The sequence below is a fragment of the Amblyomma americanum genome, chromosome 10 (assembly GCF_052857255.1).
Source record: "Amblyomma americanum isolate KBUSLIRL-KWMA chromosome 10, ASM5285725v1, whole genome shotgun sequence".
NCBI lineage: Eukaryota > Metazoa > Arthropoda > Arachnida > Ixodida > Ixodidae > Amblyomma > Amblyomma americanum.
The window spans coordinates 49996245-50023845 of record NC_135506.1 but is presented as its reverse complement, the minus strand read 5'-3'; the positions used below and the strand labels follow the sequence as shown (position 1 = coordinate 50023845).

The window sequence follows — 27601 nt, the reverse complement described above, 5'->3', positions numbered from 1 at the left end:
CCTGTGTGATAGAGGGCAGCTTACTCCCTTTTTATTCTTTCCCGTTTAGAGTGTATTTGGCGCGCAAGCCTTAGAACTGATTTCGATCTTACACACTCACTATTTCCGACCCTTAGGGACATAAGCGTGCATGCTAGTGGATACACATAAGTGCGCATGCTAGGACATAAGTGGGCATGCTCTTTTCCTCCGCAGCTCCGGCTCAGCGCCAAGACAGGTCGTGGGTATACGGCAAGCTTATCCAGCAGGCATCGCTACAAAATGAAAACTGCGGCCACTGTACCCTCTTGGGTTTGAATACATGAGCCTCGAAGCGACATTCTGTGGGAGAAAAGAAGCGTGAACTCACCACGTTGCAGAGCAGCATGAGCGCCGGTGCCAGCTTGGTGGCCAGGGCGATGGATATGAGCCGACCCATGGCGAACATGCCCTGCGTGGAGGACAGGGGCGGTTGCAGGGCGGAGGGAGGGCAAGTATTCGACATTTGGAACAGTGTACGGCAGTGTGGTGGAAACGCTTCGCTGCCGTCCCGGTTGAATACGCGAATTCGGCTATCAAGGAGAAAATTATGGCGCAAAGACGAACGCGCATGCACTGAGTGCACCAGCGCAGTTAGCCCTACAACGAGCGCAGTTAGCCCTACAACATGTCACGGATGACGTCAGCGTGCTATTTTGTAATGTCCAAAGCCGTGGCAGCAGCCAAGGGATCAAGAAGCGGCGCTTGTCCCGAATTGCTGGTAGTGGTTGAACAGTAGTCGGTTAGGTGCATGTTTTAGAGATGCAACCAGTTATCGTGTAGACGGGTTAAAACAAATGCAGACTGCGCTAGTACCTTGGACGAGCAGATGAGCATATGCAAATCAAACGCTGCGAGAGGCAGTATGAAAGGGCCCCCGGCGGTGATATCCTCGTGACAACCGTGCACGACGGCAATCCTGTGTCACCATTAACACCTTTCATGTTACATGTGGGTGGCGCATCGGCAGGATCATCAACTACGAGGCTGACATAAAGAGGCCCCTTCCTCCTCCACTCTCGAGCTTAACGGGAGAGTTATAAAATCTAAACCGGCATGGGAATTATGATAACAATTATGACATACTACGTCGCCGTGATGGCTCCTTTACCACGTCATCACGACGCAAACGTGGGCCGGCTAGGGGTGCCGGCGATCCTCCAAAAGGCGGAAGTCCAGGATAGGACAGCGTTCGAGTTTAAAAAAAACGGCAAAAAAAGTTAATAATTCTATGCTGCAGTCGCATGTTTAGCAAGAACAGTTTCGAAATGATTGTTAGGCATCCCGCAGTCTCCAAGGCTTTTCTCGTGACCCGCGATAATATAGTTCAGCGCGGGTACTGACCCAGAAGAGGGCGTTGAGGTAGGCGGCGTCGGCCCTCGGAAGACGTGCAGCTCCTTTCACGGCGTACGAGTAGATGTAGCCGCCATACGCCGCCTGCAGCAGGGACAGAAACCGGCACGTTCAGCGCAAAAAGTTTCAGCACTGTCTAAGTTTACGATGACAGAGTACTTATGTAGCTCGCCAAGACAGAGCACAACCAGAAGGCAAGAGCCAAAAAGTGCTACTAATGTTCACTTCTCGTTGAACAGTAGCGCTGTGTGTGTGTCTTTTCTACCTGCACCCCTAGCTTTTTGCGTGTCACCCGGTGTTTCTTTTTTTTCGCCGTGGGATAATACGAGCAGGTGGGATAAATTTACGCCTACCTGAGCGCAACTATACGACTACAAATGAATGCCGCACAGATTCCCCTGATTTTCACAATTCGTTATGGGACAAGATTTGAACCGGGTTAACTTGCTCTGTCCCATATTCTGAACAGAACGGCTAGAATTTGGCAGTGTCAGGAGTAAAAAGACTATAAAATTTGTGGTTTATTAATAAAAAAGTCGGTCTCAACACAGCGCTCGTCTATATGTCTGCAGGTCAATACCAAACCGTGGAGTAGACTTGCAACAAGGGAATGATTTGGAAAGGTGAACACTTTTCTCTGCATCCGTATAATTGTACTCAAGTGTGTAAACCACAATACACTGTGTAGTGACACAAATTTTTGAACACGTGACAAAGCCTGCTGATATAAACAGAGCTCGTAGAAGAACTCCATGCTTCAGTGTCCCCTCTCTGACAATGGCTCCTTAAATTTTCCGAGTACCTGACAAGCACTAAACTGAAGCGTGGTGGTTGATGGAGTATTTCCCCCTGAACAGTAATACAACGGTTTTATCAGATAATGAAAAAGTGTTGTCGAACTATAAGCAGTTGCCTTTGAAATTGATGGCTTATTAGGGATTAATTTTCTAAATGTCATCAATCCATGTAATTTGAGTTTGTCATCAAAGGTATTATGCTTATAAAAAAAAGCAAGAGCTGAAGCCGCATTCACAGAAGGCAAGTGACGTGAGGCTGGGGGCTACTTTGTGAAAACGGTATTTACTGCTTTTTAAATTGCGACTACTCGTGGGAACTACACCGGAGTTTCAGTCACATGAAACGCAGCGACTGTGGTAGGAAAACGTCATTGAATTGTTTGTGCTTGTTAATCCTACAGGCATTTCGTTGTTTATTCTCAGTTAGGATATCTTTATGCTTCAGTACAATTTTTTTATGTTTCACTTAAATTGCATTTATCAGTCGAAACCTATGTGGATCTCGATTAAGTGCGCTAGAGAGCCGCCAAAAATATAACTTTGACAATGAACTTTGACCATAAATAAAAACACACTCGACAGCCTGTGCGCATAACAGTTCAATAACACGCGCAACATCGGAATGGTTTTGATAGAACTCCAGGTGGATTTGTCGTCTAATAATACGACACCAAGAAACAAGAACAAGGAAAATAAATAAGAAAAGCACTGACGCTAACGGCTCCTAGTTAAATGTGGAATCCTTAATGGGTGCTCTTCTCCGTACTGTATGGATGCGTTTTACGGAAAACCTGGCCACATGTGGTATGACTCGCATAAGCAGGCAGAAAAAAAGTCGCTGTAGGACCGCAGTTCACGCCTCAGGCGGGTGTTCACTCGTCTTCACGGCGTGATATGTCGTCACCTGAAGTCCGTCATAGAGGAACATCATGGCGGCGGTCAGTAGCGCGACAAGAATGATCTGTGAGGTACCCGTCGCCTTGCCCGTCTTGTCAGGAACCGCCGGAACTGCAACGATAAATCGAAGAAATAAGAAGAGAAAAAGTGACCTTGTAATCCCATGGGTTACATACTGCAAAAATGTGAATGGTAGTAGTTCATGCACATAAAGGTATCACTGTCACATTTTTGCGCAAGAAATCTTTTTCAACCTTATTTAGCAAAGCAAGGTCAAAGGTGTCAGCTCAGAGGCCCTGAGGGCATCATCAGAAATAACTCTCCATGGAACTAGCCCGAACAGCAAAACCGCCCCAAATTTTCCTGGGTGAGCAGCTGTAGTGGTAGGTGATAGAACAGTTGGCGCTGTTGACTTTCTGCATACACGGTGGTAGTTGCGCGTTGTGTCACCCTCTCATCATTGGTTGCCTTTATCTGCTTATCTAACCATTGACACCCTCAAGGCCAATGGAATTCTTGAGGGTAGTGATTACGAATGTGAACACAACATTGTAAAATAAAACAAAATAAAACAAAAAGCACAACACCAGCGTCATGTTCATAATTTTGCACTGTTGTCTAACTTAAGTATGGAATTGTAGGCGTTATGCCAAAGAACAAACCAAAGAAATAAATCAGCCAACGCTTAGGCAATGCCCAGACTGGTTTGATGATACGGCGCACACCTAACTTGACGAGCATACTAACTCCTAACGCTATCTCTTAAAAATAAAGTGCACATTTCTTGTGAGCTTTAGCATGCAACATTAGCAAAGGCGTTACGAAAAAGCAGGCTTTCAATCTGAGAAGGTGGTTCCAAAGCGATTATGTGAGGAGAATGAAATGCAGCGAACTAGCTCTACTTGCATGACATGAAATGATGCCGAAATGCTTTAAGTTCGTAATTCTTTCCCCACGTCTTATGTCACATGTGAAAATACTGGAAGATATCTATAACGACTGCACAGCTACCGCAGTCTTTCATGAAGCCAGCAATAAAATTCCAACAAGAAAGGGTGTCTGGCAGGGAGACACGATTTTGCTAATGCTATTCGCCACCTGTTTACAGGAGGTGTTCCGAGGCCTGGATTGGCAGCAGTTGGGGATAAGAAGAGTACCTAAGTAATTTACGAATCGCTGATGACATTGCCTTGCTAAGTCACTCAGGAGATGAGCTGCAAAGCATGATCAATGAGTAAGACAGGCAGAGCAGAACGGTGAGTCTAAAAATTAACATGCAGACAACCAAAGCAATGTTCAACAGTCAAGGGAGCTGCAGTTCACAAGTGGTAGCGAGGTGCTGGAAGTAGTCGAAATGAAGAGGAAGAAATGGGTTTGGGCAGGGCATGTAACGGGCATGTACCTTAAGGGTAACGGAGTGGATTTCAAGAGAAGGCAATCATAGTAGGGGGCGGCAGAAGGTTAGGTGGGCGGATGAGATTAAGAAGTTAGCGGGCATACGGTGGGCGCAGCTGGCAAAGGGACAAGGTTACATGGAGAGACATGGGAGAGGCCTTTCCCCTGCAGTGGGCGTAGTGAGGCTGATGATGATGATGACGATGTATTTATTGCCTCGGCGTTATGCGAATGAATGACCAAAGCGTGGCATCTATGCACATTTTTGACGTCGTGGTAAGAAAAAAATGGGTTTCCCCACATTTCATGAATGTTATGAACAAAAAGGAATAACTTAATCCTAAGGACGCCATGAAACTTTCCTGTGTTGATTCCTCTCGCTTCGCCAGCTCCTTCACTTTACATCTAATCTATTAATAAACAGCACCATGCTGTTAATAGATATACTTTGTCGTCATTACAACGAAATGCATTAGCAGAGAATGGCCGCGCTCAAGTGCCGCTGCTATTGAAACCCCGTGTAGGGATAAAGCCCTCGTAAAAGCTGTCGCATTCAAAGCTGCGTATGACACAGATGCAACATCTGGAATGTGCTTTCTGCGCGCAACACACTCATCTTATTTTTCCGCTTAGTTTACAGGTACTGGTGCATCTGTGCAGTATACTAAAGACAAGTAAAAATTTGCATGTAATTAAGCAATAATAAACAAGGTATTATACTGGAGCGTAATAAAGGAAGATCGACTAGACTGAAAGCTATCTTTGGTGACATGCAACAAATATACCGCCGATATAAGCGAAGGATGCTGCGGTTAGGATAGTGTCAGGCCTTGGGAATAATTGTATACCCACATTTTCATAATTTTGACTTAATTTGTTCCAGGGATGCAAACCTGTAATCGTCATCATCTGCATATACTTCATATTCTGCAACGTTATGCGTTAATGAAGCAAAATGTAAACGAGTGTCTTGATTGGCGAGTATTGACAACACAATTTACTCTTTCGCATATGTGCAAAACAGACATATTGACTACCGAGCAGTAGAGTCACGGGAGCTTTCGTTTAGTTGACTGTGCTTTCGCTATACAAACATTGCAAATACTCGACAAATAACAGCGCGTATTCTCTGACGCGCTCTATAGGACTTGAGCCGTGGGCCCCGAGGTTGTGGTCAAAACCAGTGCTGATGTCAGCCCAATTAAATCACCTCCCATTCACCCGCGCACAGATCCATCCTTTACCGATGTGCCCATGAGCTTTGTCACCGAAGACGTCGATGCTTCTGAGTGCTTTTTATTGCCTAAAACTTGTACCTGCCCTCATGGAGTTTTCTTTTTTTTAAGCATCATACGAAGTAACGAATATGGCACGGAAGCAGCTTTGGTGCCGGATTCGGTGCTCAGGTCTTTCGCCGACTCACCAGACGGGTCATCCACGGACTCGTACCAGGCTTGCTTGGTGGTGCCCGGTTCCTGGGCGGCCAAGCGCCGCCGATACCACTGCTTGCCAACAAGGGACAATGCTAGAAGGACTACGGGAACCTTTAGGAAACAGGAGAACGAAAAAGCAAGGACATTCTTTGCTATAGATCCTCAATATTATGTATACATCTACATCCGCAACTCTTTTTGGCAGTTCATATTATGATAGTTTGATCCAACGGGGAGTAGGAATTCTGTCTCTTTTTTGAGGATTCAGCGCTGCAGCATACCATTTCCCCATAAAAGGGTCGTGAATTTCGAGCAGAGGGCAACAGTTAGAACAACAAACTGTAAGTGCGTCTATGATGCTATAACGTATACGATGCGTGAAAAAAGGCCGCCCCAGTGCGCCGCAATTTACCCTTTTCTTGAAAAATTAGTAGCCCAAACTAGTAGAAATTAGCTTAGAGTTGACTTGAAGCAGAGAAACCTTAGGACAAATGACCGATCATCCTGGCTTTACGGGGAGAAAACGTTCTTTCAAGGACCCAAACTCTGCTCCATTCTTCTTCGGAATATGGTTGAGGCCCCCATCTAAATGCACTGATTTTAGCCAGGAAAGGATTAAGAGCGGTGTGTCCACTCGCCATGAGCAGCGCCATGATCCAGAAGGCGTAGTCGATGTGCGTCTTCTGCTGTGCCTCGGCCAGCGAGTTGGCCGGCAGGGCGCCTGCCGACGGGCCCATGTCTGCCTGGTCGAACAAGGGCTCCGAGGTGTTGTCGATGAACAGCGAGCAGTCCTCGTTCAGCAGAAACGGCTGCGCGATCATCGGACTCACGAACGCCCCGATGCCGTAGAAGAAGTGCAGCGCCTGCACGGAACATCAACGCCGCCGTGGAAGTCGTTATTAGACGTTTTTAGCATACCGGAGACGTACTAGCGGATACGTTTAGCGGCTTACCGGACCCCTCTCGCGCATGCGCAGTGGCTCCCCCTGACCCCAACAATGCCACTGCGCATGCGCAAGAGGGGTCCGGTAAGCCGCTAAACGTATCCGCTAGTACGTCTCCGGTATGCTAAAAACGTCTATTAAGGCGAAAGCTTTTACAAGGCTATGTAGGCGGGGATCGTGTCCGCAGAATGTGTCGGCAGTAGTTGTGGGCAACTCAGAAGAGGTAGCGTCAAACGAGTGGTTGTAATCGAAAGAGGTTGATGTGAGGATGCTGCCCGAAAAAAAAAATCCGTAATCGGATGAGTAGTTAATTAATTGGAGCCAAAAATGTCCAAAAAGTGGGTGGGGCCAGAGCAAAAGTGCCGCGAAATTTGGTAACGCCGGAAGTAGGCGGAGCTACAACGTAGCGCCAAATTTCAAAAACCGGAAGTGTGGACGGAGCCAAAGCGTGACGACAAGTTTGGAAGCTCGAAATGGGCAATCACGTGGCCAGTGATAAGTGGTCGATACGTAACCAGGAGATAGAAAAAAAAGGAATGATAAATTAGAGGCAAATAGGTAATTAACGAGAAGCAAACTGTAATGGACGGGTATATAGTGACTGGGCGAGAAAGAAGCGTGGCGGAAAATTTGAAAACTCGAAATGGTTGCCGGGACGAAACGAGGGTGTAATCAGAGTTAATCGATAATCAGTCAAGTGAACGAGAAAACAATCATAGCGCCAAATTTGAAAGGCGACCAGTGTCGAGGAGGCGTCAGCGCTTTCGCATTCTTCCAATGCGGGCAGCCGCAGTGATCTCTAATTTTTGGATGGGAGGTTAGTCAGCTATGTTGAGTATAGTATGCTGCATGAGAAACTAAGCTCATCATGCGCCGAACACACCGTTAAGAACTTGTGCTTGTTATTTTGGGTTAAAAGTTGCCGAGCTCTATTTTAACCCTTTTCGCCAAGATTCGTAATTAGTCGGTAAAGAACTCGATATCAAGAGAACGGCTTACAAGAGTGCTTCTTATTAAAGTATTCTTGTTGTATTGGAAGAACGTTTCCGTGTTCGATAACGGGCGTGCATGGGTGTAGGAATGAGGCACTCTGCCTCCAAGCGTCTGCATCCGGTACCACGATTTGCAGGAAGTGGTCGTCACATGTTACGTATGTTTTCTCCGGACCTGCACTGTCACAACTGTTCTGAAAATTTTGTGTGCTTAGCAGTTGAGAGCAGTTATGACCGTACAGGACATGTAGTACAAAACAGATACAACTTTTACGCATAAGTGCTGGAAAAAATTAGGGCCATGATTTCTCACGGTTCAGGTGCGATCTCATCTTCGCGCGTTTATTTATATGCTTTTGTTTGGCCTGGTAACGCTACCATAAGTGCGATGGCGTTTCTTAAAGATCGATAACGAATTTAGATGAAGGCAAAAGCCGGCTCGCACTGTTTACGGCATGGACGAACGGGTTAACTGGACCAATGAATATCGCCCCGTCCTTGAGAGTGTTTAGGAAAGAAACCGAAACAAGAGATTCGGGCAGGGGAGGTCACCTGCAGGAACGGGGAGACGTCCTTGGCGTATATGCGGATCATGTACACGTTGGAGACGGTGTCGATGCAGCCCATGAAGAAGCCCATCACGGCCAGCACCACGGCGAGCACGGCCAGCACTTGGCACACGGGGATCAGTGCCATCATCAGCGTCATCATGGCCGTGCCCAGCACCAGCGTCAGGTTGGGCGTCAGCCTGCACCGCAGAGAGAAAGGGAAGGCGGGAAGATGAGCACGCTTAGTTAATGGCGCTTTTGAAAGCATTAAACATAAATTATACGGTTAGGTTTGACTTTATCTTGTGTCCCCCCGTCTTCCATGGCCGCTTATTTCTGTCCGTCCTTCCACTCAGGGTGCACAGCAGCACCCGTGAAAAGGTCGATGTACACCTGCTCTGCACCTGCGCTTATCAGTGCACCTTTGCGGCCGCCGTACGTCGTGAAACGGGCCAATTTTCATTATGGCCCAGCATGGCCATAATGAATGGCTGGGTCATGGGCAAGCTGGGCCATGACCCAGCATTGCCTTCAATGGAAGCCCACCTCACCAATACGGGTCCAGGCTCACATTAATAGCAGAGGGGCATCCAAGTATTCAAAGGCGGAGTTGACAGCCGCGAAGAATATGGGGGCACATATGGGAGCTCCATTAGGAACAGTGCAACCAGAACATGCCCTACTGCACAAAGGGATACTACTGCAGTTCATGCTGTAGGGTAACCTAGGCGTAGCGCAGCCTAGCCTGCAAGCATTTTCTTTAATTATAAGACGTCCTTGTTAACTGAGCCAAATTGCCGTAAATGCAGAACGACGTCTGTCGGCCACACACGTAGGCGCATAAAACATTACAGTAAGTTTACTCTATAAGTTCTTATGGGATCTTAAAGGCGAAACAAGAAATTTATAGCTTTATAAAGTTTAGAGTCCTTTTAATGATGAAGCGAGAAAGTGTCGGAATGGAGGCGAATTTTTAAGCTTGCCTTAGTTTCCACTTAGATAAAAAGGAAAGCCTAATACAACAAGATTAGGAATTATTCATCCATCTGTATGCGCAGTTTTGGTTGAAGTAATATTGCACCGCTGGCTGTACAAGATGATAAATTTTTGTCAAAACGGGAAGCGCATCGGCAAGCTTTCAATCTTTTTTTTTTCAGGCGTGAACACTTTATTTAGGAAAAAATAAGCCTATTTCTGTTTATTAGTCACAAAAGGAGCGACGCGTTTGTTTGTTTTTTTGAGCAAACCTCAAAAATGCGCCGGCTGTCGCACCTTTTCGACATTGTCTGAAAGCGACCATTCACAATGCGCGGGTGAAATCTCAGCGAGCAAGACACGCCGCAACTGACCACAACCGTCATAATAGTCGCGAACAATTCACCGCAGAAAACACAATGAAACGACAAAACGCTTGCCACGCTTCTACTGGCCTCGTGCACCCTTGGTGCCGCTAACTGGCCTCGTCAGTGACCGCGGACATGATCTCCGCGGGGAATTGATATTCTACGCGCGTGTTTAAAGGACCCCCCCCCCCCCCCCATTTAGTCACCGATTCAGTTCCGCAGGGTGCATACGCGCAGGTCGACGAACACAATGGCCCCAGGGTATACAAGAAGCCGGAAGTCGATCACGAAACAATAGCTCCGCGCTTATTACACTGGGCGTCGCCAGCACTTCGATATGCGCCCAACGCAGCCTTGATGCGTTGTTCTACCAAGTGTCACGCGGGCGGATGATACTTGTAAGTTTGCTGGCATGGGGTGACTGGCAGGTGGCGCTGGACAAAGTTCACTAGAAGTTTTTGGGAGGCCTTTGTCCTGCAGATGGCGTAGTTAGACGGCTGCTGCTGCTGCTGCTGGCGATGATGACGGTGATGATGCTGAATACGGGCAGGCGAGTGAACGACAGGGAAGCAATGGTAGGGACGCATGTGATCTGTAACAGTGCATCTCTCTTGCCTGCGCGCAGTCAGTGAGCTCCAAATTCCAAGCAAGGCTTTCCGTCCAGAACCAGGATCAGCAAACAGGCAGAAAACCAACCGACTGTACACCGGTCGGCTTCTTAATATATAATTAGTTTTTGGGGAAAGGAAATGGCGCAGTATCTGTCTCATATATCGTTGGACACCTGAACCGCGCCATAAGGGAAGGGGGAAAGGAGGGAGTGAAAGAAGAAAGGAAGAAATAGGTGCCGTAGTGGAGGGCTCCGGGATAATTTCGACCACCTGGGGATCTTTAGCGTGCACTGACATCGCACAGCACATGGGCGCCTTAGCGTTTTGCCTCCATAAAAACGCAGCCACCGCGGTCGGGTTCGAACCCGGGGATCAGTAGTCGAGCGCCCTAACCACTGAGCCACCGACTTCTTAACCGCGAGAGCAACTTTCTGAACGAGCCCCCATCGCTAGCCAACCGTGTCCGACGGCTGACTGAACGTGTCAGAACGAGCGAGGAAAATGTCTCACGATTCTCTTGGACAGTTTGGCGTTTAGTCCAATGCTCGATGCGAGAATAAGTAAGTGAGTTAGCGAAATAACTTGTTCAGAAACGGTCAAAATGCGCCGATGATGACTTCAGTTCCTAGTCCACAATACTGAAAAAAAATATCCCAATTGGTCTGGCGACAACGCCGGGGCTTGTCACACCCCTACTTATGCTCGCGGCGCGCAATAAATAAATAAATAAATCAACCAATTAATTAATTATTCGATCGATCAGTCAAGAACTGTGTCGCACGGTCCCACTTGTAGAAAAATATTTCAACTGACAGCTGGTGATAAAGGGGTCGCGAATTCCCCATATCACTGCACATACCGCAATGCCAGCTGTACACACCAGATGCGAACAAAAAAAAATCGTTGCACGAAATTTAGCGGACGGAAACTCGCCCAGTGTCAATGGAGCCGTTAATGTCATACCTGGCTTGGAGATGAATGCCTAGTGCCAACAGATCTCTGCCAGGCTTTGAGTACTGCGCGGGAGCCCGAGCCCGACGAAGAGTTTCGAGAACCAGTTGGACCCCGATTAAACGTGCAACCAAAAGAGAAAGCATGGCTCAAGAGCGAAACACGGGCGCTTCTTTAAGAACAGAACTTGGTCAGATTAGTGCACCACTTACTGATTATACCATATTACCTCTTGAAACATGAGCAAAAGTTCAGTTTGTCAGTGCTGACCAAAATATATTTCTAAAGTCACAGTGTTCCCATAAACGCGCAAAAAAAAATTGTAGTTGTAGGTCCCATAATTCTGTCTCTAGGATCTTACTCCATGCTTCGAGTTCCTCTACTTTCAGGAACATACATTTAAGACTTGCGACGCATGTTTAGTTAAATGCTTGCACGATATAACTCATATGTGAAAATGTGAAATAATATTATGGTACAGCGCGAGTTTTCTGACCGCTGTGACCAGAAATCTGATTTAGGCAAAACAACTAACTTAAAAGGATGCTCAGAGAGCGCCCCCTATTGCTACACAGTTCTTAATAAGGTGACTACGTGGGAGCACAGTAGCACTTAGACTGCAGAACTGATGCGTTTATCTAAAGAAAAATACCGCATAAGAGAGACGTGCGGTATAATGCGCGCGGCGTATCACGAATGCATGGATTCATGGATTCTTCGGTAAGCGTTATACATATGGTCGAAAGTGGCTACGGAGCAACTGACGAAGCCGCCCCTCAGACGTACACCGTTGTAGACGGTGCTAGATATACCTGATCAACAAAAACGCTCAAAGAGAAAGAGGTGATTTACGGGAGACAAACGCGTCGACGTAGGCTTTGTCGTAAGCAGGATCTGTCTCCCGCGTGACGCCACGGGCAAAAGAAAACCGAAGGCTGGCGTTTTCGGGCCCGTCCAACTGTTGCCTGGGGGACTCAAGTTTCCCAACACTTACGATATATCGCGTGCGGCCTTCTTCGAACACGCATTCGAGTTGTTACAAGTCTCGGCGAACCTTTCGAATCGGCAGGGAAGAAGTGTGATGGATGACTTCCGGGTATATTGAGGAGGTTGCGCAAAACCTGAGCAAAAAATAAAAATAAAAACGCGGAAATATATATACACATATATATGTGTGTGTGCCACGTGTGTGTGCCATGTTTTAAATTACCGCTTTTTTTTCTGTATCTTTCAATGTCATTCCTGATGTATCCACGCATTTACATGCTTTCTGTACTTTGTTCCTAGTCGTGATAAGGTTTTGATATTCTGAGAGTTGCTGGCTTAAAAGCCTCCCGCCAACACCGATATTGTTCACTCTGACGAAGGCCGGACCCCGGCCGAAACGTTAGTAATAAAGTGCTCTTCGCCTATGCCCTCTTCTTATAAGCTATATATATATATATATATATATATATATATATATATATATATATATATATATATATATATATATATATATATATATATATATATATATATATATATATATATATATACCAAAAGTGATTTCTGGCAGCTGATTTGGTCAATATAATATAAAATCACCAAAATTTGAAGAAACATAACAGGATTTAATTCACGACGTTTCGGCTGGTCCTCCAGCCGAAACGTCGTGAATATATATATATATATATATATATATATATATATATATATATATATAATTTCGCACTCGAGATTACGGATGATACACGGCACTATCGTGAGAGTCCGATAAACGTTACCTCTTGTTGCTTTATAGCTTCAGATCACAAACGTAAATCAAAAAGCGCACTCGTGGTGTATACTGCAGTGGAATACGGGTATGCGTGCGTAGAAAAAGAAAACAAATTTTTAACATGGTATCTTTATTTCTCGCCAAGAAACCAAACCTTCTGTAGCGTTATTTATTTTTGCTCTCCTCAAAATGCACACGATTCTCTTGCGGCAACGAGAAATAAGTGCGAAAGAGAGGGTGTGCGCTAATTCTCAATAAATCTGCCCGGACCATTTCGTCGCTCAAGCACACAAGCCACCCTGCACACCAAGGTGCGTCTACATTCGGATTCCAATGGGGCAGGTCAGAGGTCAAGCACGCGTCAGCATGGGTTGGTCTCCACCTTAGTTTCTCATTTATATGCGAAGCATCGTGCTGGCTTGCGTCAGGCGGAACAGTTTTGGTAATTTTTTCCCCATATAACCAAGGAGAACTGTAAACAGGGGACACGTGACCCAAGGAGTTCTACGACGCACAAGCAGGCCTGGTTAACTGGTCGAGAAATGCGCAGCAGATTTGGAAGGACAGGACTTAGCCTTTATACCATTTCCTGCTCAAAACTACCCTTACAAACATTTCTTCAGACAGTCCATAGACTGTCCATAGACTTCTGTCTAAAAAGTCTATAGAATTTTCATAGACAAACCTTAGAGAACAGTCTATAGGCATTACCAATCATATAGATAGTCTATAGACAATCTATAGGTTTATGGCCATACACTTTTAGTAGAATTTTGTCTATAGACCCTTTGTAGACTATGAATAGACAAAAAGAAATATCTATACGAAGACAATAGAGTCTATAAGAAGTCTATAGACTGTCTATATATCATTTTTATAAGGGTAGATGCATAAAAAAACATCAATCTACTCTCGTAAACTGCCAGTGGGTGGGACAGCACAATAAAAAGAAATCAAATGCAACCGAGCAATGCCTACTGGTAGACACGATAAAATAATGGTGTAAACAGTCATGCCATAAAGGGGGAGCTATATTATGCTGTGAGAAAAACACACAAACAGCGTAATATCGTTATGCACACTGTAGCGAGAATCAAAGAAATGAGTTAAATTCGTTCTGAACTCATTAAATTTGGAGAAATAAAACTCAGCACCTATGGCTCAGATTAAATAAAGCACAACATTATCAAAGAATCAGCTGGGACTACATGAGAGTATCACACTTTTTTCTTGCTGAACATATATAAACTTTTGCCGTGGAACGTACAGCGATCGGCGTCCCGAAGAAGGGGGTGGGAGAACAGTGACGGCATGGTGGCTTTTACCTCACCTTGCTGGTTTCGTACTCATTTATCGTAATCCCTCATTGGAAGAGAACAAGTGAGCGAATGAATTGCGTGGCCCACAGACGCCGAAAGCAGGACTCGGGCGAACCTTATAAAATTGATATATAGACAGTGTATGACTCCTTACAGACTCTATTGCCTTCGTATACATATTTCTTTTTGTCTACTCATAGTCTATAGACTGTTTTGTGTATGGCCATAAACCTATAGATTGTCTATAGACTGTCTATATTATTGGTATTGCCTATAGACTGTTCTCTAAGGTTTCTCTATGAAGATTCTATAGACATTATATACAGAATTCTATGGACAGCCTATGGACTGTCTGAAGGAATGTTCGTAAGGGGAGGGCTGAAGTGACCTAGAACAGGCGAGATGACAACAAAAGCTTGAGTAGAACAATTTTTTTTCCCTTGATTTGCTGGGCAGGTTGCTAATATGTGATGTTGGCGTGCCATAAATATTTGATACCTCAATATTCAAACAGGCGCCAACTGAAGACAACGAACCGATGTTGCCCTATTGTCAAAGTCGAAAAAGCGCCGTACTCCAAGCTGAGCCAATTTAATTTTGGGAAATAGGTGCTACCCTCTCACGCTCGCTTGCCCTTAAGCACAGCTGTATAAATGCAGCAAGCAAAAATTGCTCCTAATGTCGATAATTAATAACCAGTGCGGTATGCTAGAATTAAAGTTTTCAAACATAGTGGTTACCTACCGATTATCGAGACGGAAGCTATCGATCATGCCTTTTCTAAACTGCCGCATACTTCCTTGGCCCATCCTGCGATGAAGTCTAGGAAGGATTTTCCTTCGACTCGGCCTCCTATATATCATCCGATGGTCGAAGCCGACGACATACCCTCTGACCTTTTGTGCCTATTAAGGACGCGCGTCATCTGGAAATCCCATACGTACTACGCCTTGCTCGCGTAAATGTATACCACCAGTGCCACAGAGTGCTTTGTGAGGAAGGAACGTCAAGTCACTGGCAGCCTGTATCGGAGAATGGATGACCCGGAAGAACAAGTTTTCGCCGGCAAGAGTACCGCGTTCATGAACTGCCGCTTGTACTTGCGCAAAGTGTAGGCATCTGTGAAAGAGTGTGCTTGAATTTTGTTTTTCACACGAGCGACCGCCGCTTCGCAGTCTTCTCTAAGCGTTGCGTCTGTGACGCTTAGCGTAGCTGCAAGAGGACCGCAGTGGTGGCCCGGCTCGGACGCGGAAGGTGCGGGGTTCGATCCCTGTAGTGCCTCTGGGTACCGACCGGCGAAGCAATAGGTACGAGCTTTCCTTTGGATTAGTGGTCGGATCCTTTGCGGTCAAATGCTTGGGAAATGGGTCTTTGACGCCATCTTGAGTAAGCGAGAACACCTTGTGTCATGGCGCTCTCTGGTTGCAGGTGCCCTTGCGCCATGAAAATTCATCATCATCTGATTCGTCACCATCATCATCACGCAGGTGCGAGGCGAATGCGAGAAACTTTCGTCGTATAGGGAGGGTTGAATATTCTTAGTGTCCGATATGCATTTTAATCTCATATATCGCTGCTATAGAGTCCTTGCTGCAATATTAAATATTAAAACGCACATCGAGATTAAAACGTGATCCCGTTAGAATAGGGTTTTTGCTAAACCAAGAATTTCCGTACTTCCAAAAGAAAGATTATCCGTTTCGTCTGCGTCTCAGCCCTCGTTTGAATGTTAGGCCTGCTATTGTGTTTGTCTGAAGGCAGCTTTGAAAGCGATGTGTTTGTGAACGAAAAAAAAAGCTTCAGATAATGTTTGGTACGTTCAAATCAGTGCATGCACATACTCTCATCTCTCTTCTCACCGCATCGTCACCCATCACGACCCTCTTTCTTCTCCTCCTTCCCTTCCCCAGTGCAGAGTAGCAGGCCAGACATCAGTCTTTCTGGCCGACCTCTTTGTTTTCGTTCCATTAAATTTATCTATGTGCTGCTTCGAAGACGACGAAGAGTGGGCAGTGCCGCGGGACGGAGCGCTCGAGGAAAAACCGTTTGTACCTCAAGTAGGCTACACCTCCGAAAGGCGTTCGAAATAGGGGCCCCGTGAGCTGCGACTCAGATACAACTAGCCTTAACTTCGCATCTGCTGCACCTTAGCTCCGTGCGTGTGGAATGGCAGTGTGCGTACGCTATTAACACTAATACGCCTACATGGGAGTGAAAAGGGAGTGAACAGTCCTCTAGCGCATTCCATTTCATAAAAGGAAGTGCACTACAGGAGAGCTTACTCTCCTTTTACTCCCTTCTGTTTAGACGGTGCACAACATGAAATTCCTCAACTACGAAGCAACTGCTCGCGCATTCTTTTCACCTCTTCTAGAGGGCGTCGAAATCTGACCCTTCCGAACACCGATCGAAAATTCCGCAGTTCGATTCCTAGCTGGGGCACAATTTCTTTTTTCGCAGAACCCACACCGCGGCTGCGGCGCCAATCCGGATAGCCTCGCATTCTTCCGAGATTGCACGAACAAGACAGATCGCCACCGCCACAGACAGAGTCACGTGCCCTGGTAACACTCGTTGTTCTAATGGCGATGTACAGATAATCAGAGTTTACCGAGTCAAACTTGGAGCAGGTCTGATTACGATCGTTCATACACGAGCTGTATAACAGAGTAGCAGCTTGTTATATAATAAAACGTCGGAAAACGCTCTCATCATGCGTTGCGCTGCAGGAATCAAAACTTGGAATGCGTATGTCGTTCATGAAACGAACGTCATGTCCCATGACTAATAAGGGCACCTACACCGAGGATGTGCTGTACATCCATAAGGAAGGTTCTGAGGGATGGTCTTATAAATGTGGTGCATTCTTATACCTTCATCGGCTCTTGAGAACTCAAATCTATTGCCAGTGCTCCTTTGAGACCAATCAGGAAGCTCCTTCTCCACGACAAAAAAAACGAAAAAACAACGCGAGCAGCCATCCATTCTCTTCGCACTTCGTTCCAATCGCTCCGCAATCCATTAAGCCAGAGGTCGCTGATGCGAACGGGCTCCAGCCCTTTGGCCTGTGGCTCCACCTCGCGGCATTCCCACGAGACCGTCCGTGCCAAGTGGGGCACAAATAGAACAATTCGCGTGTGGGCGACTCCACGTCGAACAAAGAAGGGGTAATAAGGCGAGGAGATAGAATGCCCGTTATCGCCAGCTTCGTGTGTGATTTGGCCACTCGCATTACCTGCACGCTTGATGCTACAGGAGAAGCTCCTATTTATACTCGGGGAGCTCTAGTTCCGCCTCAATTAGGATGTGACGAATGGGGGAGCGACGGCTCGGGGTAACGCTTCTAGTACGCGGAAGTAATCAGTCCACGCAATTGTTTCGCACCCCTGAACTGTACCTCTGCCATGAGAGCTTTCCTTTCTAACTAGTCCGGCACCGGGATGATGCTGGCAGGTAATCAGTTGGCAAATGAAACCGTGTAATAGTTTAGACTCATTTGCACCCCTAAGGGCAGACGAAACGATGTCGGCTGAGCAATTCGCTGAAAATGCCGTTCTCCCTGCAGCGGCACAGTGCTAACTAATCGCTATTGTCCTGTCACGTTTGGCGTCTCTTCCGCTGGTTACATTACGCTGTTAATCACTACTTATACACTGTAACTGAAACATATTAGAACAAGAAGCGCCACTGACACGAATTGGGCCAATCCCCGAAACGGCCTGGATCGTATTAAGGTTGGAGGGTTTCGGTGAAGGCGTAGACCTGTGCCGATTCTCAAGACGAAGTTTTCTCCGGAGTAATTGTCCTAGAACAGCGTGTATTCATTAGTCATACGTGGTCTCTGAAATTTGCAGAACTGCACTTCTGTGATACTCGTACCGAACGGACACATCCCCGAAGGCAAAGTAAGTTTTGATCTGAGGTGCACCGACTTTGCTGCCCTCGGCGGATCTGGATAAAACCAGCGAGCTCCAGCTCAACACTCGACTTCGTGTCTTGATCAGACTCCACAATAAAAGGTTTTTGTCTGACTATCACTCAAGATAGTCAGACAAACTAGACGATGAAATACAGTCTGCTACCCTTAATCTACAGTTCTTTTTTGCTGTCATCTTGGAAAAAATTGTTTTGCGACATCTCTCTCCCCCTCCCCCGTTTTCCTGACCTTTTCGTTCTGTTGGCATAGATGCGCATGCGCTCATTGTCGTCTTTCTTGTATGTTCAACGAACATACGTGGCAATAGACATATTGTCGGCGCCCGTTCTGTCATGTCTTTCTGTGTATTCGTCTAAATATGTAGTGCAGCTAAATTTCAAGAAAATAAAAATCACTCATGAATTGCACGTATGGAATTAATAGCATGCAGCAATGAGACAGCGAAAGCAAGGAGGTATCATGCACTGATAAAGACGTGCCCGTCACAGAGAGAGGCGCTAAGGATGTGACGCACGCACGCACACACGCACGCACACACGCACGCACGCAAGCACGCACACACACACACACAAACACACGCGCGCGCGCGCGCGCGCGCGCGCGCGCGTGTGTGTGTGTGTGTGTGTGTGTGTGTGTGTGTGTGTGTGTGTGTGTGTGTGTGTGTGTGTGTGTGTGTGTGTGTGTGTGTGTGTGTGTGTGTGTGTGTGTGTGTGTGTGTGTGTGTGTGTGTGTGTGTGTGTGTGTGTGTGTGTGTGTGTGTGTGTGTGTGTGTGTGTGTGTGTGTGTGTGTGTGTGTGTGTGTGTGTGTGTGTGTGTGTGTGTGTGTGTGTGTGTGTGTGGTTTTTGGCGCCTTTAAATTACAATGATCAATTACCAACTAGCCCAACAAGATGTTCTTTTAAGCAGAGAGATCTAGTAACGCTCGTCCCGAAGTATTGCTCGGCTGAAAAGGCAACCATGTGTTTTGAAGGTCTTTTTGTTTTTAGCCTCGCTGCATATTCTAAATAACTCCCGCATTTACCTTTGTCGTGAAACTTTAAGATCGCAGTGTTTTATTGTTTCATTTTTTTTATTCGCAGCTACTTGCCAACATCTTTAGCATTTCTCTACTTCTTATTCTTTTAGGCCCCCTCATCCGTCTCCCCCAGTGCAGGGTAGCCAACCGGAACATTTTTCTGGTTAACCTCCCTGCCTTTCCTCTACCACTTCTCTCTCTCTCTCTCTCTCATCTTCTTATCTGATAGTTTCCCATGTCCTTCTCTCGTAGTGACGTCATCACACTCTCCATAAATGCAGTCCTTCTCTCGGGCCTACTTATAACATTCGCCGTTGTCATCAGTGAGCGCACAAACTTTTATTTTCTCGTACAATTTATTTTGCTACGGTAATGCATTGTTTTGCTTTGGAAAGCGAAATAACTCTTTCTTTGTCGCTACAATACTTGGCTACAAGTTTGCCACACAGCTACACCTAGAGAAAAAGGCATTTGGGGAGCACATGTGTTCCTTATGTGTGTATTGTAATATTTCTTTATTTAAAGCCTTCGTTATTTACTTCCAACAATAGACGCGCAGACAGACGCGCAGACAGACAGGCGCAGACGGTCACGGACAGACCGACGGAAAAGCAGACGGAACCGAGGACAGACGGGTTTCTCCCTACGACAATCGATTCTCACCACGCGGAACTAAAACACTGACCTCAGTCCCCAGGGACGGAATCTATCGCGGTCGGCCCATTTATGCGCTTCCTTTCATTGAAACCTGCGTCCGCAGGAGAGAATCGCATCCGCGCATCGGGATAGTAAATATAGCATCCGCGCTGGACAGTCGAAGGCACGCACCCTGCACGTAAATGCGGCGCATCTGCATGAAAGCTTCCTACACAGAAGCGCGTGATATGCCGTCCCTGAGAATACCAGCCGTGAGAACAGCCTCGGGCGCAAGAAAGTCCAGCCGCGTCACTACTTGTTACCTTGTTACAGGTGGAAGCAGCAGCTGAGTACCCCACGCGCGCGCATGGATGCAAAAATAAAGGCGATGGCAGCGCAGCAGATGGTCGTGCAAGAAAGAGGCTCATGATGAACGAAACAATTAGCGCATTAATGAGCTCGCGAATGCGGCCTGGAGGTCTAACGGCGCTGCATAGGAACGTGAGCGAGAGGAGGGTGAAGAATGAGAAGGGAGAGGGTGGAGAGGAGGGGAGGAATGGCCTCGGCCGTGACAAGGTCGTGACATTGGGAGGTCACACCCCTGCTTCGCTGCTGCCGCAGAACAAACGGGCTGCTGCCTGTCGGTCTTGGCTCTTTATCACACGCGTGTGCGTCGTGAATGATGCGCCCTTTAAGCAAATGACGTCCTTACAAATGCGCCGACTCCCGGGACTTAGTTGGACCACGTGATCACGGACACGCGCTCCCCGGCCCACGTGTTTTTTGTGGTCGAGGCTCGCCAGGCGAACATTCCTTCTGGCCAGTATAGGAGAAGGCGAGGGTTTTTCTGGGTACGATCTCGCCTGATTCGTTTACCTTTACTATGGAGATAGCTCTATGGGAGACACACTCTGACGGCGTCAGAGTCGACGTGGTATGTCATAATTGTCATCATCGTCGTCAGTTCGATCAGGTCCACTGCACGACAAAAGTCTCTCCATTGCCATTAGCCCTGTCCTGTGCCAGCCAGGTGCTATGTATACCATATTATAGCACTGCACGGAATTAATTTTGAGGCCCAGGCCCGTTCCAGGCCCGCGGCTCACAGTCCGGGCCCGGTCAGGCCCGCCAAGCTCGGTGTGGGGCCCGGCCCGGGCCCGTTCCCGGTAGGAGCGGACAGGTAAACTGCTCAGTGTGTGCACGTAGGCGCAAACTGCTCTACCAAAAATGTCGCCATAAAAGGCGTTCAAACCTCAATAACGCTTCAAGAAATTGGCTAGTTAGGCAGAAAATTAAGAGGAGATGTGAGTTCACACGTTCGCTCTCATAAACAATGACCTCATGTCTCTGCGTAGCCCCGGTGGGCCCGTCCCGACAAGTTAATGTTGCTGCGCAAAAATTGGTAGTCCGCGGCAGTATGTTGGCAACTTCCCCTTCTCTTTATGTTGGTAAGCAGCATACGACAGCAGCATGACATTCCTGCGATGGATTCTTCTGCTCTTCGGACTATGTTATCTTCGGTTGGATTCTATGGTGCATAAGGAAGTAAGACTATCTGCCCCAATAGCGGGGTTGGTTGGTTGTGAAACTTTATTTCCAGCGGATATAGAGGAGCGACACGAAGTCGCCCCCCGCTTAAACGGCGGCCGCTATCCCTTGGGCAGCGGCGGCGTCTTCAGCCAGCTGGAGGAGCTTGATCTGTATCCCCGGGTCGGGGCTGAGCAATAGAGCCTCCCAATGAGCAGAGTCGGTAATGAAGTGACTCGCGGGTAGGGACTGCGGGCAGTTCCAGATCATATGATTTAGATCGGCTTTCGCATCACAATTTTTGCATTTGTTTGAGTAGAGTCCTTCCGAACAGAAGCTACACAATTGGGGATTTGGATAGGTGTTAGTTTGAAGTTTACGCCAGGCTTTGGCCTGTTGCTTGGAGAGCGTTTTATCTGCTGGGGGGAATCTGAGTCTTGCAAGCCTGTAGTGCTGCAGGATTTCTCTGTAAGAAAACAACCTGTCCTTGCCAGAGTATAGGGCGAGTGGGCTGCACGACCCAGCTCGGCGGGACAGTTCTCGAGCTAGGTTGTGAGCCGCCTCATTACCAGCAATGGAAGCATGAGCAGGCGTCCAGATTAGGCGAATGCGCCGCGTGGGCTGATAATTTAGCAGAATCCGTGCTGCTTGTGGGGAGCTTCTTCCAAACGTGTAGTTACGTATAGCCAATTTTGAGTCGTTGACAATGGTTTCTGCCGAGGATCCCACAATGGCTAGAGCAATGGCTGTTTCTTCTCCAACATGTGTGTGCTGAGTGCGTATAGTGCCCCCAGTTATGAGTGTACCACAGCTACCATCTTGTCAGCCGAAGAATCTGCCGCATCTACATATACCACAGAGGTATCATTAAGAAAGCGTTTGCCTAATGATTTGGCTCTCTCTGTACGACGTTCAGCGTGGAAATCTGGGTGCATGTTCCGAGGTAGTGGAGGAATGACCAGAAGCTGGCGTATATGTTTGGGAAGGTCAGTTGTGGGTCCGCCTTGTCGTTCGTATGTTATGCCTAGTGTGGACAGAACGTGTCTGCCAGTTGGTGTGGCCGATAGTCGTTCGTACTGCGAGACGGTTACCGCTTCAATAATCTCGCTTAGGGTGTTATGAAGACCGAGACCTAACACTTTCTCAGTCGCTGTGTGCATGGGTAGCCCAACTGCCTGTTTGACGCATTTTCTGATTATGGCCTCCACTTTTTTTCTTTTTCAGCTGACTTGAGATGTAGGTAAGGGCATACGTAAGCTATGCGGCTTATCACAAAGGCTTGTACTAAAGGAAGAGTATTGCTTTCCTTCAAGCCCGAGTGGCGGTTACTAATGCGGCGAATGAGTCGCATAATTTGGTGCGAGGTTCCCTGAAGCTTCCGAATTACGTCACCATTGAAGCCGTGTTCTGGTAGAATTAGGCCCAAGATTTTAATTTTGGGCACTCGAGGAATGGGGACTCCGCGAATACTGAGTTCGATGGCCGGTGGGGTTTGCGCAAGGGATCTGATGTTGCGGAATATGAGAAATTCAGATTTGGCTGGAGAGCACCGCAGCCCCCTAGGGTCTACATAGTTCCCCACGATATCTATTGCATGCTGTAGTCTCTCCTCGATTTCGGCATCCATCATTGCCCTCGGCGTTAAAAACATCGGTCTGTAACCAAGTCGCTGCTCGACTGGAATCGCTCCCAGCACGTGGCACTTCGAAAACTGCGCGGGTGCCGGGCGTTTATTGCGTATCGTGCGCCGTATCACCGAAGCAGTTTCGCCTAACTTTATTTTGAAGGAGGACCTACCTGAGATCTTTTAACGCGCATTGACATCGCACGGGACTCGCGCACCTTTTGCATGTCGCCTATATAAAAATGTTCCTGTCGCGACCGAGTGTCAGTGCAGCGCCATGAAGCTAAGTCACGTGGCGCGGGTACATCGATTAAGCGTGAGACGCTGTGACGCATAAAACGCGGCTTTCCTTTAAAGCGATAGCACTGAAACCCCATGTCCGGAAAATCTGCCTGTCCGTCCACCTCACGCCTAGGTTTGCAGGTGGCAAAGCAGAGAGTGAAATCCCCTCTCCACTTGCAGGGGAGAGGAAGGGGAAGGGAAGACGACTGGTGGTGGACGAGGGAGACTGTAGAGAGGGTACGGCGTGTCATGGGGAACCTGCGCTGCCAAGGTGGCACTGCAATTGTTCCATTCGGTGACTCAAAACTGCTCTTGTCAACCGCTTGGGCCGCTGCAAACGCGAGAACACATTCTGCGCGATTAGATACCCGCATTTGGCGGACAGCATTCATTGCCTATATATAGCTTCTCTCGGCGTAGCCCAGATAGCTGACGCACGGCACGTGCGCCTTCGACAGAGCGCGGAGGCACACGCCAATAAGCGCCTGAAGGTGACGCGGAAAAGTACTAAGAGTACTACCCAAAACTGCTTGCTCTTCTCGCTAGGCAGTGTGTTACGGCGCTGCAATCGTCACCGCAAACTTCAGCGCAGGTTCCCCATACGGCGATTGAAGGACTGTTGGAAAACGCTACCCGCTCGCACGGGTCTGAATCCGTCAGCGGCAGAAGCTGATTCGTCCGAAGGGAGCACTAATGTTAACGCATGCTCTGCCACAACAGTCGCATTGATCGCCTATAATTTCAATGCGAGAGCAATAGGAGGGCCATCAAGGCGAAATATGTCCCTCGTCGACAGCGCAGTATTTAATTATTCTTGGGTTTCCTGACTAACGAATGTTTCTAGAGATGAAGGATCACAGCAAGCATCGCGTCGACAAAAGTGTGACCAGGACAGTGCGTGGCGTCGTCACAACCCGTCTTCATCTTCGTACGACAATAGAACGCTATTGGTGCATCCACGGCAAACGCGCGTGGGTGCTAGCGGGGAACAGGTCGAAGAGTAGTGTGCTCCTACGAGAAAGGACATTCCGAACTTTCAGTTTAATGTGAAGTTCTTCATTCCGCCGGTTTACAAAACGTTGCAGTCCAGGAGGTAGAAAATTTGCGAACCTTATGGTATCCTTCACATTTCATTGTTATTACTGTATCTAAAGTGATATAAGGGCAAATTCCAATCACAAAAGATATGCCCACTTCAAGGCTTCGTACGCATTCCCTGCATCGCTCCACGCATTGAGGACTGTAATCAGCCACGAAATCACAATAAAGTTAACAGGAGATTCATAAAGAACCGCTTAATCCTTTGGCCAGAAAAGTTTTGAAAGGATAGTCCCCTGCCTGTCCACGTTTAGGATGGAAATAACCGCGCTTGCTTGTGCACGTCTGCGAGCGAACTCCGCAGAGATGTTTTGTCGGCTGTCTCTGTGTACACGAAAGTCGACATCACTAACTTATGAAGACACCCTTGGGAGTAAGCACTGGATTGCGAACTCAACATATACTCGTTTATTGATGCGTAAGGCACTCTTAACACGTCTCAGTGACGTCTGCGACCAGCTAGGAGAGCAACTCCTTTTCATATGGCACGCATGGGGATTGGGAGTCTTATGGGTCAAAGACTGAAGTGCACACGTGTCTTGGTAAACACGCTTCTCAAAGAAGGCGAAGTGGGCGCGGGTTCTGAGAGGGCGAAACGGTAAGGGGGGGGGGTGACGAAACAACTTCGCGAACAAGACTACGGGCGTCCTGCAAGCGTGTTTCATATGCAAGCACACTGCAGAGCAAACGCGCTGCTTGGGACTGCGGCAAATTCCTGCATGTTTTCCACGTCTTGCATATGCAAACACGTGACGATGTATAATAAATGATTTCGTTCGGCGCATGCTGCGAGGTGCATGCTCAGAAATAGCCGCATTTTAAAGGCGTCTAGGTTGGAATCTCTTCTGGAGGCGCAGTTCATATTTTCGCATTCGTGTCTTTAAAAAATATTCGCAAGATGGCATGTTTTTTTTTAAAATTGTGGTGCTGAGATCGCCTAATTTTTTTTTTACGAAGTATGATTACGTGGTATAGTCAACACTATAATATATAGGTGCAGGTGGAGGGCAGGAAATCTGCACGTTTTTGTTTCGTACTTGAAACAAAAAAAAATATTCATAAAATATGCACTCATTAGCTGGGACAGTGCTTGAAAACTAGGGCTTGAACACCAAGACGAGCTTATAAGAGTTTACGGAGATTCGGGGACGTGCTTGGAGACATGCTTGTTATATGGAGGATTTAGATGCGTGAAACTCGGGATTAAGGTATAGGCGCAGAGCAAAGGAAATGCAGATAGGTTAAGCAGGCATACACGTAATGCCCGTTGGCACAAAAAAAAATGTTTTATGAGGTCAACAAGCCCAACAACCCCATTTATAACTCAGGACGATAATAAACGTTTTCCAATCCAAAAAATCTGAGGATACGAAAGGCTGAAGTGACTGTCTAACATCTCGATGGACACCTCAACCGCGCCATTAAGGAGTGGATGAAAGTGGGAGTGAAAGTATAAAGATGTGCCTTAGTGGAGGGCTCCGGAGTTATTTCGACCACCCGATCACACGGGCGCCTTTTGCTATTCGCCACCATTGAAACGCGGCTGCCGTGACCGGGTTCGAACCTGTCTGGGGCCTCTACACATTGGGAAAGAAAAAAAGAAGCAGTGAGAAGAAAGACAAAAAAAATGCACAGGCTACCATACCATGTGGCGCGACAAATCTACATTCGCAGTATTGGTTGCGACATTTCGCTTTTGCTTTGATAGCATCCCAGTTGTGGCTTTGGATTAGCTTTCGCCGTCGCCTTTTGTCTGGCTGCAACGTGGGCTTCTGGAAGGTGGAGGTGGGTCCACCCACCCCACACGCACACAAAGAGCGCGGATCTTCCATCGATTGAGGGCTATGTTGCAAGGGAAGTAAAAGGTAAAAGGTTCCCCCAAGGGGTCATGCGCCTCGACCACCATCATTCCTTTGCTATGGCGAACAAAAAGGAAAAAAAAAAATTCACAAGTCCGCCCTCTACCGGCGGTCGCTTAAGTCTGTGGCTGTAATACATTCTTGTAACGATTCCGTGGATTTCTGTGCTGATGACAGTATTAGCTTAAACGTGACAATGTGCGCACTAGCCAGGCAGAGTTCCGACAAGTAAAGCTGTAATGCTTTGAGCGAACAAATTTGTGGAAGTAAGGAAAAAAATTCATGGGCATTACTCTCTTACTGCCCATTTAGATACATTTCTTTCATGCGTTCTCTACTTTCTGACGATTTATTTTCTTTTTATACATAATTCGATAGCACTATAACCAGGAGCGGACAAGGTGATAGCGAGAACACTAGGTGTGCACGGTATTATTAACAGAACACATTTCTCCGGTGCACCTCAGCGATGTGCTCAAGCGAAGCGAAATATGACATTAGCAACTGTACTAGTTTCGAGGAAGGCCGCTTGTATCCGTGAGGCTGCTAAGTATACTGTTACACGCGCAAGTATCTACTACTTTCATCCCCACAGCCTCTTAGTGACAGTGAATGGTGCGACAGCTAGAAAACCTGTTTGCAGTGTCCAGTAAGTAGCCGTACACTTTGCTTACAGAGCAACTGTACTTAGAAACTGACACATAAATATCGAGTAGTACGAGTAACAGAGCCGCCACAAAGCTCCCATTGTCAGCTAATATAAGCGTAACTTGCAAATGGCCTCACTGAATATAGTGATAATATGTGTAGAGTTACTGCACAAATATGCGTACTAAGTGGAGACAAAGAACCTAATATTACATAAATAGGGGTTGGACTTTGCATTTTAAACCGATAAACACCGATAACAGAACGCAGAATTCATTTTTTGAAATTGTGTTTTAACCGAAGAAGGTCAGTATTTCTGGCATGCCTGTCACGTCTAACTGGCTATTCAGTGCCAGGTAAAGTAGATCACGGCAGCAAATTAGAAATGTGCTGGAACCACGAATGCAGTGAGTAATTTAGTACAGTGGCTGTGAGTTAAGAGGCATTCATCCGTGAAAGACACGCCGTTGCAGATAGCAAGACTCGACCACTTAGCTAATTCGGTCTGCTCAGACTTATCACCGACTTGGGGGCGTCGCTTGGTTAAGTAGGATTTTCCACTGCTTGTAAGTAAATTTAAATCTTTTGGAACTGTAATAAGGGAACATCAATGCG

The 27601-nt window shown here is 47.1% G+C and overlaps 1 protein-coding gene across 1 annotated transcript in view; it reads right to left on the bottom strand.

Moving 5' to 3' along the window:
• Positions 1-27601, bottom strand: part of LOC144107669 (major facilitator superfamily domain-containing protein 4A-like) — a 422352-nt gene that overhangs the window by 6850 nt on the left and 387901 nt on the right. The window contains exons 2-7 of the mRNA XM_077640784.1: positions 8382-8577; positions 6532-6756; positions 5884-6004; positions 3073-3176; positions 1363-1455; positions 350-430 (exon numbers count right to left, since the gene is read on the bottom strand). Coding sequence (XP_077496910.1) covers positions 350-430; positions 1363-1455; positions 3073-3176; positions 5884-6004; positions 6532-6756; positions 8382-8577 — 820 coding nt within the window. The remainder of the gene's footprint in view (positions 1-349; positions 431-1362; positions 1456-3072; positions 3177-5883; positions 6005-6531; positions 6757-8381; positions 8578-27601) is intronic.